Below are 14,073 nucleotides of genomic sequence, written 5' to 3' on the forward strand. Positions count from 1 at the left end.
TATCTAAAATTTCCACCATTCAAAAGCGCTCTCGCAATTAGTACCATTGAAACCTCGGTTGCACTCACACACACTTGCGCTATTTTGTCTTTTACAAACACCATTACCGCTACAGGCATCAACACCGACCAAGAAATCACATGCTGGTTGGTCACATTTTGGACCTCCCCAACCTTCTAGACAGTCACAAACATCTGGTCCGATACAATTTCCGTTAGAGCTACAAACCACTGAAACGCCATTAATTATTGTTCCGTTGGCATATCCGAAACATTTGAATGGACCACACACATTTGCAGCTATACAAGAGCGATTTCCACCACAAACTTCAACATCGGTTGCCAAAATTCCATCACAAATGGGTATCTCACAATTGTCGCCCGTATAATTAGCCTTACATGAACAAGTATTGTAGCCAAGACATGTTCCATTTCTTGAGCAGACAAGTGGATCTGTTGCACCGTAACCATAGCACATTGGGATGGAGCAATTGGCTCCAGTCGAAGAAGGAGAACAGTCACAAACGTCATCTGCAATGCATGCTCCATTTCCAGAACAAACAGTTGGATCAGTTGCTTCAATACCGAAACATATTGCGGAAGGACCTTGATTTAGTGGACGAGCGAAACACTCGCATTGATCCAATTCCGAGCATGATCCATACGTATAATTTGCACAAATATTGTTAAGCTTGATAGAGAGAGCTGATACCTCAATCCATGTAGCAGGATCTGACTTGGAAGCGTACAAAATATAAGGCCCATAATAATTGGTACTTCTTATACTCGCTCCTATCATGTAGATCGAGTCACTAGTTGTCAACATTTTCACTGAAGTTGAAATGTATTTTGGAATAGTTTTACGAGTGTCATTGTTCCATGTCAAAATGGAATTTTTGTGGACCGTATATATCATCTTGCTGGGATACGAGCTCAATTTGTTCAATCCACCATAAATGAAATAGGTCTGTGAATTTACATCATAATATACATGTGCAGAATGAAGAGAAACAGGAATTTTGGCATCAAACACCTCTTCCCAATTTGTAAGATTGCTCAATGGTGCTCTCATTATTCTATTAGATATTATTGACGCTTCGCTTGGGTCGGTGTCTGTTGTTGTATTGAAATGATACATTTTAGTAATTCCTCCCATAATGTACAAATATGTGTCATCATTAAGAGTCATTCCTGAAGCTACTGCAAATGGAAGCGTGCTGTTTACAAGCTCCCATTCATTAGCCATGTCATAGTACGGAGACCTATAGATCGAATTGGAGAGCTCTTGATCCACAAAGCCGCCAAACATGTAAACATATTCATCACTTTTGAAGATGTGAGTATTGTAAATGGAGTGCTGAATCGGGCTCAACAAGCTCAAAGATAACGACGGATATGGTGGCCCAAACAAGGACGCAACATTGTTAGATGCTTGTTGTTGAACAAGTTGCCACTGTTGAGGTATCTCTTGAGTCCATTGAATGGCGTGTGTGTTGAGAGGGACGTCTGAAGAGTAGAACCCAAACTCGAGACCTGGTCTTGCGAAAATGGTAGGCTGTCCCTGTGCCATAATGTACGCCTTTGATACAAAAGAAAAATAAGGATTAACTCGTTGAGGCCATGGAAGATGCATGAAAGAGTACAGCGTTTCTTGAGTGAAAGACTTGACTGTTGCTGAGATGGTTCTGAACAATGGGGAAGCATCTAAATTACTTCCCACGAAGAGAATGTCGCCATTTCTCAAGTACAGCATGGTACTCGTCTCCGTGAAAGAAATATCCAAAATCTTACTTGCTTGAATAGAGGGTATTCTTGCAGGTGTTAATTGATCTATTCCCTCACTACCTCGACCTGTCTGCATGAAATTATTTCTTCCCCATGAGAAGATGGCGTTATTGGTGCATGTTACGATTGAGACATAGTGCTTGGTGAAGATATCTTTGATAATGCATGCAGACATGCTCACCTTAACAGGTGAATATTGATCAGTCCTAGATCCAATTCCTAATTGACCATAGGCATTGTCTCCCCATGCATGAATTTCATTGTCTGCTGTTAGAACCAAGGCGTGCTCACTTCCACACGCAATTTTTTTAATTTCCTTGCCCAACAGAGATCCTGTTTGAACGACTGGAACAGGCTGTGACACATTTGAAGGACTTGATGGATTTCCTAATTGGCCATTTGCATTCGATCCAAAAGACACGAGTACATTGTCATTGGTGAGAGCTAGAGCAAATTTAGAGCCAGCACACACTTGTTTCACTTTCTTTCCTCTCAAAATTCCATTCACCGATACAGGACGAACTTTGTTTTCCATGGTACCGTCTCCCAATTGTCCAGCATCATTTCCTCCCCAAGCCCACAACATTCCTTCACGATCAATGGCATATGAGCTTTCTGCTCCTGCCGCAATTCTATCCACTCTCCTCCACAAAAATCCTCGAACTATTGAGGCTCCAACTTGAGGTGCACAATTTCCATTGCCCAGTTGACAATTTACATTTTTACCAAATGTGTACAAGCCCATGTCTGTCAGCACCAGAGTTGTTCGGTATCTGGTGTCTACTTGGAGAACGGTTACATTCGAGGGAATTCCCTCAACCGGAAAATTGTAAGTCAAAGCTGAGGAAGTGGCCGTACGGCCCAAATTATTGTCTTTTGACACTCCAGTGGTGTAGACTTTTCCATTGGGCAATACCAGTGCCACATGTGACTCTCCTCCTGCAATGTAGTTAATACTAGGGAGGGATATACTACTAGACTTGATTCCAATATCCTGAGCTAACGTGTATGGAACATTATCAAAGTTTGAGGTGTCATCTGAATACTCTGTAAAACCTTGATAGAGTAATTGGGGTTGAGAGAATGTCTAATTAATTAGTCGTTTTCATCATGATGACACAATACCATGGTGACAATATTGAGCATTACATTGATTAGCATCAATTGTGCAAATTTGTCAAATATGGTCACATTTTCTAAAATTCACAACTAGTAGTGAAAATACTTACTGCAGATATTTCCTTAATACTGCTTGTTTGAACCTCCATTTGTTTCAGGAGCATTTTTCGTAGACTTGTCAAGTTATCCATGAGTTGAGTATTGTAAAGAAGTTGGCTCTTTTTCATGGTGAGCATGTTGTCCACATAAGACTCTGGAATATTCCAACTTGCAAGCGACTCCGTGTATACAGGAATGGTCGTAAATGTGGTAATGGTATTAATGATTGTGTTGAGATAATCTATCATGCTTTGAGTGAGAGGTATTTGTTGCGATTCAATTTCATCGAGAGCTTGTTTGTATTGCTCTCGTCTTGTAAAGGTCCTCGCCATTGTTGTGAAGGCTGTAGGCGTTTCTTGAGCCGATGACAGATCTACAACACCTATCAGAACAACAACCGAGAGGCTTACGATTAGTGTAAGCAATACCGTTTTTGTTGCTGTCGAGAGAATATGATCATTCCTCATGTTGAATGAAATTGATAGATTTTTCCTCATGAGATGATTGTATTATTGTTGAGGTGGTTGTTCTGTTGTTGGAATTTTAATACGATGAAGATTTCATACGATGAAGATAATGACTGCTTCTGCTGCTATTATACTATTGTGTTATTATTGGTTGATCAAGCTGATGAACAAGCACACCTATGTTGCTTTTGGGTGGGTGTTGCGAAGCTTGCTTTTTTTCCTGTAAATTTTATGAGGCAGTAAACCGCTTCACATTTACAGAAAAAAAAGCGTTGTACAAAGGCTTCCATCCAATTTGCCGACCCGTACCATTGAAAGTCGGTGTGTGATTGTTTCATCATCATCATTCTCTCGTCGTATATTGATCAATCCCTAGTAATAACACACAACAAGAAGATGAGGATAAATAATTCCAGCCATAACATTACGATCACCACATGTGTGTTATCGTGCTTGTTACTGGGCCTTTCTTTGGTGGCTACAGTTTATTGTTTCGGTATGTACCAACACTGCGTCATTGGTGTATCATCATGGCGTTTTCCCGACATGTAACAACAAATGAATTACTAACCCGATCTATTATACAATTCTTGGCCGTTTTGGCTCATTGTGATGACTTCTTCATTCCTATCGCACACTAAAACCACTTCTTCTTCACTCTTGCCTCATTCAACTAACGTAAAAATGTACCTTAATTAGTGCCCAATGAAATAACAAATGAAAAAATTGACGAGCTACGAAACAAAATGAGGAGACGAAATAACTACCTTGATGTGAAAACAATGTATGTACAACAAAAAGCAGATATGGACGCTACTGGAAAGAAGAAGAAGCTCTTTGACAGCAAAAACTGCATAGAGTTTGCAGGAAATTATATTTGGGAATCTCATGTGGCCAAGAGCCAATTCGATTCGCTACTTCAAACCAAGCAAACTCAACTTCAAAATTTCTTGAGTCTCTATTTGGAAACAGAAAATATCATTGCTCTGGTACAAAACTCTGCAGACTACATGATTGAAGACGTTACCACCTTTGTAAGGGTAAGTTATAGTATTGTATTTAAGGCCAGCAGCTCAATTGTCACATATATTGCAACGTTTTTAACGATTGGCATTTTTGTAAATTCTTGTATTGGTGGGTGTCTTAACCATGATCTGATGTTGTAATGTTCTCCCCGTGCTACATTTTTTTTCATGCGTTCATAGAGTCACTCAATCAAAGCATATACAGCAGAAGAGTACACAGAAGGAGATATGAATGCAACTCTGGCTTCTGCTCTCAACTTTACTGTAACTGAAGGTACACTTCCAACGGTTCAAAACTCTCAACTTGTGAGAAGAATAAGAAACAGAATTGCCGTAGGAGAGTATCATGCAGTTTTAATGCTAGCGAACGGAAAGCTTTATACCACTGGTGTAAGCCAGCAATTCAACCTCGGACGATCAAATAATGATGCAGAGCTTGACTATACTAAACCTGTGGAAGGACTCGAAAACAGGACTATATTACAATTCCATTCCAATGCAAAACACACTTTGGTGCTCACAGATGATGGTGTGTACTCATTTGGAGATAACGACAAGTGTCAGCTGGGAAACGGTAAAACCAGTGACTCCAAAAAGGCAATTAAGGTCATGGGCTTTGCATGGAATAATATTTCTCAAATTGCAGCTGGACACACCGCCTCGTATGCCATCGACACAAACGGTAAGGTGTGGGCTTGGGGTGACAATAGTTTTGGACAATTGGGAGATCGAACAGGAGGAACAAAAGCAAGACCATTTCCCATGTACTACAATGGTACTTTTTATGGACAAAAGGCTCTGCGAGTTTGTGGAGGCTATGATTACGGTGCTGTTCTTTCAACGGATGGCAACTTGTTTACTTTTGGTAGCAATTCACAAGGACAGCTTGGTATTCCAACTACCACTACCAAAACCATTGAACCTGTGCGAATTCCACTTGTCGGCGCTTTGGCAGCCTCTCCAGTAATTGACATTGCATGTGGATATCAACATGTTGTGGCCCTCTTATCGAATGGTGATGTTGTGACTTGGGGACTCAACACGAACTATCAACTGGGAGACGGAACTACCACATCCAAATATACTCCCCAAAGATTAGTCTTCCCTTCGTATTGTAATGCTTCAACTATTGCAGCTGGATGGCATACAAGTTTTGCCACTTGTGAAAACAATGCTGTGTTTGTTTGGGGATGGAACTCGAATGGAGAAGCCGGAGTTGGTCACAGAAATGCCATTACCACACCAATCAAACATACCTACGTCTTTGATGGAAAAGTGTTGGAAATTGTCTCTAGTCGTTTTCATTCCTTCATGATTTCCTCAGATGGTAAATATCATGGATCAGGACTGAACGACGTTGCCAATGTGTTCTTCCGAGGTAATACTTTGACAAGTTCGTTCCAAGTCGTTGATAACTATCTCAAGCATGCAATTCCATGGCAGCTTCGAAAGATGCCATACTTTGAAGCAGCTGATCGTATTTACACTCTTATTGCAGATGGAATGGTACCAACACGACCTCAAAACGGCTTCAATATGTATTACAGGAACAGGAATGAAACCGAAAAATCTTGGAGATTGGTTGAATACAACCCAGAAACAAATGCTGGATTTCCAGTCTCAATTTATAGTAGCCACTTCCTCAAGCTTGACGAATATGTTTACTTTTTTGGAGGTTTCATTAATGATCATGTTTCTGACAAAATTTATCGAGCATCCTTTGCAGATGTTGAAACAACTTGGGAGCAACTCAACTATACCTTACCCTACAAAGTGGCAGGAGGTATGACTTATATTGTGAACGATTACTTTTATATTTTTGGTGGTATTGTTTCCATGTACAATGAAAATGACGGAAGTTATAATGAGAAAACAACAAACACCATTTTACGAGCTCCTCTCTCTAACATTTCTGACTGGACGATTTACAATAACCGATTTCTTCCAGCCACACTTCATAGTGGTCATGTTGGAGTGGTGTGGCCCCATTTATACATTTTTGGTGGATGCCAAAACGTTTTCAAGTGTGATATGAACATTTTCAGAGCTCTTCTTGTAGATGTTGGAACATGGGAAATGACCTTTGGTTTGTTGCCACACTTTTATGGTAACGCTGTACTTGTTGAAACAAACGATTATCTGTACTTGTTTGGAGGATTTGCCGACCCAGAAAAACCCGGAGGTAGATTCATTTCCAGAGGCTCCAAGCAAGATATTGTTGGTTCCTGGATGGCTATTCCTGACTTGATTCCTGACTTTATGGCGTCGGCAGGAGCATTGTCAGGAAATCACATTGTGCTGGTGGGTTATGATTTTAGGCAGAACCATCATTTTGATGTGGATAGTGATCGTATTGGTGAAACTATTCATATTCAAGGTCAATAAATTATGTTTATTAATGATCTTAATTCGCAAGGAAGCATCATCGCCCTTAAGGTTGTGAATGTTGTAAACGTAGTCCTTTCATTTTTTCATTTTTTTTACCCATAATGGCTGCCCGATTGAAGGTGAATTGTCTTTTTTGCGAGGGTAGAGTTTTTAAGCAGCTCGAGGTTTTTTCTGGGTCGGCAATACAAAATTCGATGATGATACTATCCTAAATGTCATAATGAGTGTACGGTTGGACGTTCTGTTCGGCCTTCGCTCTCCCAAACTTGATGACTTGTTTCTCATATAGTCATAGTTACTCTGAGTATTTTGCATCGCCAAGGTGGGTGTTGGAATAATAAGGACGAGAATATAAGGATTTCGCTCTGCAAAATACCCAAAAGACAATAATGAATTCTAATTTTCATTTTACACAAGTAAAAGTACACAAAGATTCAAACACGAGAGATGAATGGTCGACGTCGATTGGAATTCGGTGATTATTCGCATTAAAACCATTCCTTCTTAAAGCTTGCAGTGACTGAAGGATCCCCAAATGGACATCCATCACTTGCACAATTATGAGGTTGATAAGTAGGATCATCTGGATGACGATAATGACGTAACCAAAATGCACGATCAAAACTCTTCAGTAAATTCCAGTCCAAATTATTGTCTTGTTCAAACATGGGATTCTTCTCGAGCAATTCCTTCACAAATTTATCCAATTCTGCATGAGTGTTGAAATGAACTTTGGATTCTCTGATTCCGAATTGTTCCTTCATGTTGTCATTGACAGGGAAAAATATTTCACACACTCCCTTTGTTCTCAAATTATTCAAATAGTCTCCTAACACACCTTCGAAATGAATAGGAATTTCCAATGCTTTACAAAGCTCATCCACAAATTGTTGACAATTGGCCTTATGTTGATCATAATCTCTGTTCACATTCCAATCAATAATGACCTTACTAATTCTTTCAATGGTTTCATCCAAATCAAAAGTTGCCATTCCTTTAAATTCTAAATCAGCTGCAATCATGGCTGCATTACTGTAACACTTTCTAGGAATACAGAGAGATGAGTTATTCCACTATTTACATCAATGATTGTGACAGACACGAGTATAATCATATTAAATGATTATATATTCACACACAATGGAATATAAATGGTATGATATTTTCACACACACCACAAAAAGGTAACCAAAAATCATGACAAGATCATTTGTAAATACACAATATATATATACACAATATACACACACCACAATATATACAGACACACACACACACAAATCACAAAAACTTACCTCCAAATACCATGGACCAACCACAAGAGCCGAATGAAACATTCCAAATTGTTGTTGATAATCTAATTTTGTCAAAATTGGACTCAACATTTTTCGAAGTGCTTTCTGAGTGTCACTCTTACAAATCTCTGCAATAATCAATTTAATTTTGATCTTTTTACCAACTTGCATGTATGGTAAAGCAGCATCTTTTCTAATTTCATCCAAATCAAAATCAATATCATCCAAATTAAAAGCAGCATCAGTGTTTGGTTTATCGACTTGATTCGATTCACTTGTACTTGCAAATAAATGATTCGATCCATTTTCATTCTTCTTTGAAAGTGCAGCTGCATTGACTTTTTCTAATTTTTCAAATTGTTCCACAGTGGTGGCAAATTCTGGATTCAAATACCATTCTTTTAATTCTTTATGATCACATAGAGAACGAGCCCATTCTTTTAATTCTTCTTCTGGCATGTTTTGAGCTTGTTTGTTTCCTTTTTTGAGTTTGTTAATGACACACTCTTCATCGCTCATGCCATTTTGTTGTGGAGATCGAGTGTTTTGTTTTGGTTTTGTTGGTTTTGAAGATTCTGTTTTTGGATCTGCTTTACTCACCATGCCACCCATTTTCAAAGTGTGTGTGTTTTTTTTTAGAAAGTGTGTTGTTGTTGTTTTGAAGAAGAACAAGTATGGGTGTGTTGTTGTTTTTTAGAAAGAACAAGTATGGGTGTGTTGTTGTTTTGAAGGTTTTTTAGAAAGAACAAGTATGGAATTGATGAAAATATAATTGTCGTAATGCGAGAGTTCTACAATTATATATTGTTATGGTTGATGATGATGATGGAATGAAAAGGAGTCTGTTCCGAATCGGATGAGTGTTGTTGTTTAGAGGATTACAAATCGAGACAATTGTTGTTGTATTCTTTGAAAAATGATGATGAGGATGATGTATTCAAGTAGTGGTGGTGTCAATGGTTCTCTCTTGTGGTTGTGGTTGGATCGTTCGATAGGAAAATATCGTGTGTGATAGATCTATATTTGATGTATATATAGAGTTGTTGTTGTGGTTGCGAAAGGAGGATGATTCAACGCTGGAAGAATGTGTTTAAAGAACGCGAGTGTTGTTGTTGGATGTGGAATGTTTACAGTGTGTTGATGAAATATTTTTTTGATGGGCGCAGACTGTCAGATGTCAATTTTATTTCAATACAACGTTCTTACGATCACTGAACTGTACATGCACCATAGTGATCAGCATCTTCAGAAGAGCAGAACTAGTCGTTAGGACCGAAAATGAACTCTCTGATTCGAATCAGTGGATAGGAGTTCACGATGATCCATATCAAACACTCATTCACTAGAAACGTCTACAAGACTGTTTCTCCGGGAGAGAGAGTGTTTCAAAACTATTCGCTCTTGAGCGTGTGTGCGTGTTCAAACAAACTCTCGAATGATTCTCTTTGAAAACTTTTAACGAGATGGATATTCATCATCTCTCACACACACATACTTGGTTACTTGGTCGTGGTGTTCTCATGAGCACTGGTTGAATGTTCTTCACTAGTATTAGTGCTACTACTACTACTACTCGTCGTTGTCGTCGTTGTCGATGAATCTCCAAAACCAAAAGAAACCAATAATCGATTCTTTCGTTGTAACAATCCACTCAATACCGATCGCATACGAGATGGTTTTTCAATTCCATCATGATGAATGGTTGCATCTACTCCGAGTTGTGTTCGACTTGTTGTCGTTGTTGTCGTCGTAGATAATTTGGATTGTGGGGAATGAGGAGTGATTGTTGTTGTGTTGTTACTACTGCTATGGAGTTGGTACAATTCATGATGGTTGTTATTATGATTGATGGTTGTTGTATTTGTGTTGTTGTTGTTTTCAACGAGATGGATATACGAAGGAGGAGAAGTTTGGGAAAATAACAGTGTGGAAGGTTGTTGTTGTTGTTGAAGGTATAATGAGGATGGTGATGAGGGTGTTGTTGTAGTTGTGGTCCAATTGCTCGTTTCCTGATTTTCATTCTTCAACAACATGTCTCCTTTTTGTTCATCACTTTCGTGAACACGGCGGTGGAGTGGAGGCAGAGTATCAGCATGAACATCATCCATCATGGTACTACTACTACTCTTCATGGTTTCATCTTCCTCTATTGGTTCTTCTTGCATCATGGTGATTCCTTCGGTAGTAGTAGTACCTCCGGTAGTAGTCAAAGTCATCATGGTCGTCGATGAAACCACGACATTGAGAATTTTCGACTTCTTCTTGAAAAGTTTCGCCTTTCCTGGACCACAACATTTGGCTTTCAAGTGAGGAGGTCGAGTATAACACGATTTACAACCATTGGCAATGGCTTGAGCAGAAACGATGGGAGGACCAACGAGTATCGAGTAATTGAGAGGAGGAGATGAAGAATGATTATTAGTTAGAGAAGTATGATTAGTGGTTGTAGTAGGAGTAGAAGTTGTTGTTGTTGTGGTTGTCCTCATTGAAGGATCATCATGTTGTTGTATGGATGGAGTTATTGTTGTTGTTTCTTGTGTGTCATTCAAGGGTGTTGTTGTGGTCATGGAGGAGGACGATTCAGAATCGGTCGACGGTATCATGATGAATGCGGTGGTTGTTGTTGCACAGGTCAAATCTACAAGAGTTGGACTTTTTGTCATTCAAGTGTTGTTGTTGTTGTTGAGTTGGAATGAAAATTATATATAATATTGATATATAATTGACCAATGAGTGATGATGATGAGGTACTAGTTGTTGAATACGATGGAATCGGAACACAAAATGCCAAACGTCAAAATGAGTGTTTGGATTCTCAATGTTCTTGTGGTTGATATATTTAAATTATAATTGGAAAGAAGGAGAAACTACAATAACTCGTTGAGTGTGTCTTTGTATCAGAGAGGATTCTTCTTCCAATACTTGAGAAAACGCGAAAATTCTTCTCACACTTTGTATGTGTGTGATGAAAAAAAGATTCTTTTCAAAGAGAGAGAGGATCCTCGAACGATCTCTGTGACCTGGCCAGCAACAACGACAATAAAAGAGAGAGGATCCCTTGAGTTTTTTTTCAGATGTCAAAATGTCCAAAAACCAAGTGAGAATCCTCATAGCACAAAAGATTCTCATGTTTCGAAAGAGTTATTGGTTCGAAAAAGACAAGTGGATGTGATAAAAAAGATTCTCGACGTTACCTACTCACACGAAAACGACTCTAGAGCCCATTTCTGAGAGGAAGATAAACCTGGTTGAGCACTTCGTTGAACACCAAGAGTGTTTGCATGCTCAATCAAAAAATATGATACTTGTTGATGGAATGCTGCAGCAGGTGTTGGAACTAATTTCATCCTCCCCTGTTTTGTAAAGTGGTTCTTCTTCAGTTCGTTGATGGATCTACATGTATTGGCTCTGATTTTATTGAGGGCCAGCACAATGAAATGATTTTTCGGAAATAATAAGGAAATAATAGTGGATTGAAGTGAAACAAAAAAAAATTGGTCGAGGTGTTAATGAATTGAAAGAAGATTTGGAACCACTCTTTGTCATCGACTTGGAAGGAACATGCCAAACGTTATTAACGAACGTAGCAGCTCAGGACTCGACCTAACTTCATGATCCAAACCAACCTACAACATGAAAATGATGAATTCCATGAACCCAGCGTTGGGTCTTCCATTCTCTCCTTTACGGTAAGTTTACTGTTGGCTCCCATTTTAAAAAAAATGAAGCAAGCCTTAATGCGAGAGGGCTTTCCAACAAACCCAACAACAACAACAGCAACTCGAACACAATTCCACTTCATGAGCCGATGCGTCGTTTTTCTCCTTTCCTTGACGTTTACGGCCATGGTTTTGATGAAGGAGGCGAAAGCTGATTTTATGGAGAATCAAATTCTCTCAACAACAGACAACGATAACAGCTTCAACCGTTACGGTTCTTCACTAGCTATGAGTAATGATGGATCATATCTAGCTGTATCAAAGCACCTTAGTTCCGTTTACATTTACTATAAGAGTAGTTCGACTTCAAATTATGTTCATCAACACACCATTAGTGGCAAAGATTTTGTAACCAATCCTTGGGGTACTATAGTCGGTTATCAGACTCCCTTCAACGGAATTCAATCAATTTCATTGTCTGGTGAAGGAACTACCATTGCCATTGGTGCTCCAAGATACGGCACCCGAGGATGTGTCTCTGTATTCTCAAAGAGAGATCCAGGAGCTAGTGACTGGTACAGTAGACAAGCCGATTGCTTGACTGCGTCCTATTCCTCCGGAACTGCTCAACAATACAATGATCATTTTGGATATTCGGTGGCTCTTTCCTCGGACACATCATTACTAGCAGTTGGAGCTCCAAACACGGACAAGGGCTATGTTTACTTGTTTTCAAAACTGGGATCATCATATAGTTTGATGACAACCCTTACAAGCACGGATGCAGAATATCAATTTGGAACCTCAGTTAAATTTTCTGTAGATGCGAGCGTTTTGGTTATTGGTGCCAAGTTCAAGAACAATGGTCAAGGTGCTGTTTACGTGTTCTCAAAAGGTAACAGTACCGTGTGGACACAGCAACAAAAAATTCTTCCACCTGAGCTCAAAGGAGTCTATCGATTTGGAAGCTCATTAGCTGTCTCAAAGGGAGGAAGTACCATTGTTGTTGGATCTTGTGAAGATTCGTTGAACGCCACCGATGTTGCCGGTTCAGTTTACGTTTTTCAAAAATTAGGCCAAGCAAAAGAGTACACCCTCTCTCAAAGACTCTGGGCTAATGATTCTGTCACAGGTGACAGATTTGGATGTAGTGTGGCCATGTCAGCTGAATCAGAGGTTATCATTGTTGGTGCTCACACTAGGTCGCATTTAGACCGTACTCTTACCGGTGCCGTTTACGTGTTCAAACAAGTAGAAGGAAGGTCATGGGTGCAAGAGCAAAGAATTGTCCCTGACAGCTCCAACACTGATGACAACTTTGGATATGCAGTAGGAATTTCTTTGGACGGTAGAACCGTAGCATCGAGTGGTGTTAAAGCGCCTGTGAATTCAGTAGCCGACAGTGGAAAGGTTTACATCTACAAATAAATGTACCATATGATGGCGAGGTCCGTGAAAAGAACGATTTCCCGTGAGCAACGAATATGCTTGTTTCATTGTTGCAGAATTAAACGTATCAATATTATCGTAAAATCTCAAATGCCAAAATTTCGTGCCTTAGGTTGAAATGGAGGAGATGACGACATTGTTGGCATCGATCAGTATCCTCTGCTCATGGGAGAACAAGAATCCATGAGAAGAGGCAACCCTTAATAAGAATTGTCATGGACAAGGTGAGTAAAAGACAACTAAAGAACAGTTTCAGGTTTTAACAGAAGCTTACCGTGGTTCAAGGTCGGTTCAAGACCTGAGGTGCTGGATCAGAGGTTGGCTTTTACGCAACTGATTCCTGGAGAATCCGACAAAGAGTCCACTGATCCAAAAGGAAAGATTATGACTTCTATCAGGGTTTAAACAAAGTGACGCCTACGGACCTGATTAAGGTAACGTAGCGATGTTTCCCTCTAAAAATTACAATTACAGTGTTGTAATAGAGTTACAATCTTAGACACATTCGTGTCACGATACTTAGCAAAATTGGTTACTGTCATGTCCTATGGAAATGCGTCAGGGGAAAAGCTACCGCCGTTCTACATACTCAAAGTCGATTTTTTCAACATTCCACAACATGCCATGGTTCAAAGAATGTTTCAAACACCATTTCTTGAAACATATTGATCCTGTATCAACCCCTTGATGTTGCTGTATTTAAGATCAGGTTTCTCAAATTTTACAGACAAACGGCACCTTGTTCCAAAGAATTTTCCTATTCAGAATTTATTTGAACAGAGGATTAA

General features: G+C 39.4%; 5 protein-coding genes across 5 annotated transcripts; 2 read left to right on the plus strand and 3 right to left on the minus strand.

The window, feature by feature from the left end:
- Positions 1-3: 3 nt before the first annotated feature.
- On the minus strand, positions 4-3,334 carry C9374_009406 (uncharacterized protein; the record flags this gene model as incomplete). The annotated part of the gene is made up of 2 exons (XM_044699590.1): positions 4-2,871; positions 3,014-3,334. 2 exons carry the CDS (start codon positions 3,332-3,334, stop codon positions 4-6), a joined length of 3,189 nt encoding a protein of 1,062 aa, XP_044544757.1.
- Positions 3,335-3,865: 531 nt separating this feature from the next.
- On the plus strand, positions 3,866-6,879 carry C9374_009407 (uncharacterized protein; the record flags this gene model as incomplete). Its single annotated transcript, XM_044699591.1, has 3 exons — positions 3,866-3,965; positions 4,169-4,509; positions 4,675-6,879. 3 exons carry the CDS (start codon positions 3,866-3,868, stop codon positions 6,877-6,879), a joined length of 2,646 nt encoding a protein of 881 aa, XP_044544758.1.
- Positions 6,880-7,370: 491 nt separating this feature from the next.
- C9374_009408 (uncharacterized protein) lies at positions 7,371-8,789 on the minus strand (the record flags this gene model as incomplete). The annotated part of the gene is made up of 2 exons (XM_044699592.1): positions 7,371-7,955; positions 8,178-8,789. 2 exons carry the CDS (start codon positions 8,787-8,789, stop codon positions 7,371-7,373), a joined length of 1,197 nt encoding a protein of 398 aa, XP_044544759.1.
- An 887-nt stretch (positions 8,790-9,676) lies between these two features.
- Positions 9,677-10,840, minus strand: C9374_009409 (uncharacterized protein; the record flags this gene model as incomplete). The annotated part of the gene is made up of 1 exon (XM_044699593.1): positions 9,677-10,840. The coding sequence occupies one exon, from the start codon at positions 10,838-10,840 to the stop codon at positions 9,677-9,679; it is 1,164 nt and encodes a 387-aa protein (XP_044544760.1).
- A 1,059-nt stretch (positions 10,841-11,899) lies between these two features.
- C9374_009410 (uncharacterized protein) lies at positions 11,900-13,264 on the plus strand (the record flags this gene model as incomplete). Its single annotated transcript, XM_044699595.1, has 1 exon — positions 11,900-13,264. The coding sequence occupies one exon, from the start codon at positions 11,900-11,902 to the stop codon at positions 13,262-13,264; it is 1,365 nt and encodes a 454-aa protein (XP_044544761.1).
- Positions 13,265-14,073: the final 809 nt, after the last annotated feature.

This window comes from Naegleria lovaniensis (genome assembly GCF_003324165.1).
Source record: "Naegleria lovaniensis strain ATCC 30569 chromosome Unknown tig038, whole genome shotgun sequence".
Taxonomy (NCBI): domain Eukaryota; phylum Heterolobosea; class Eutetramitea; order Acrasida; family Naegleriidae; genus Naegleria; species Naegleria lovaniensis.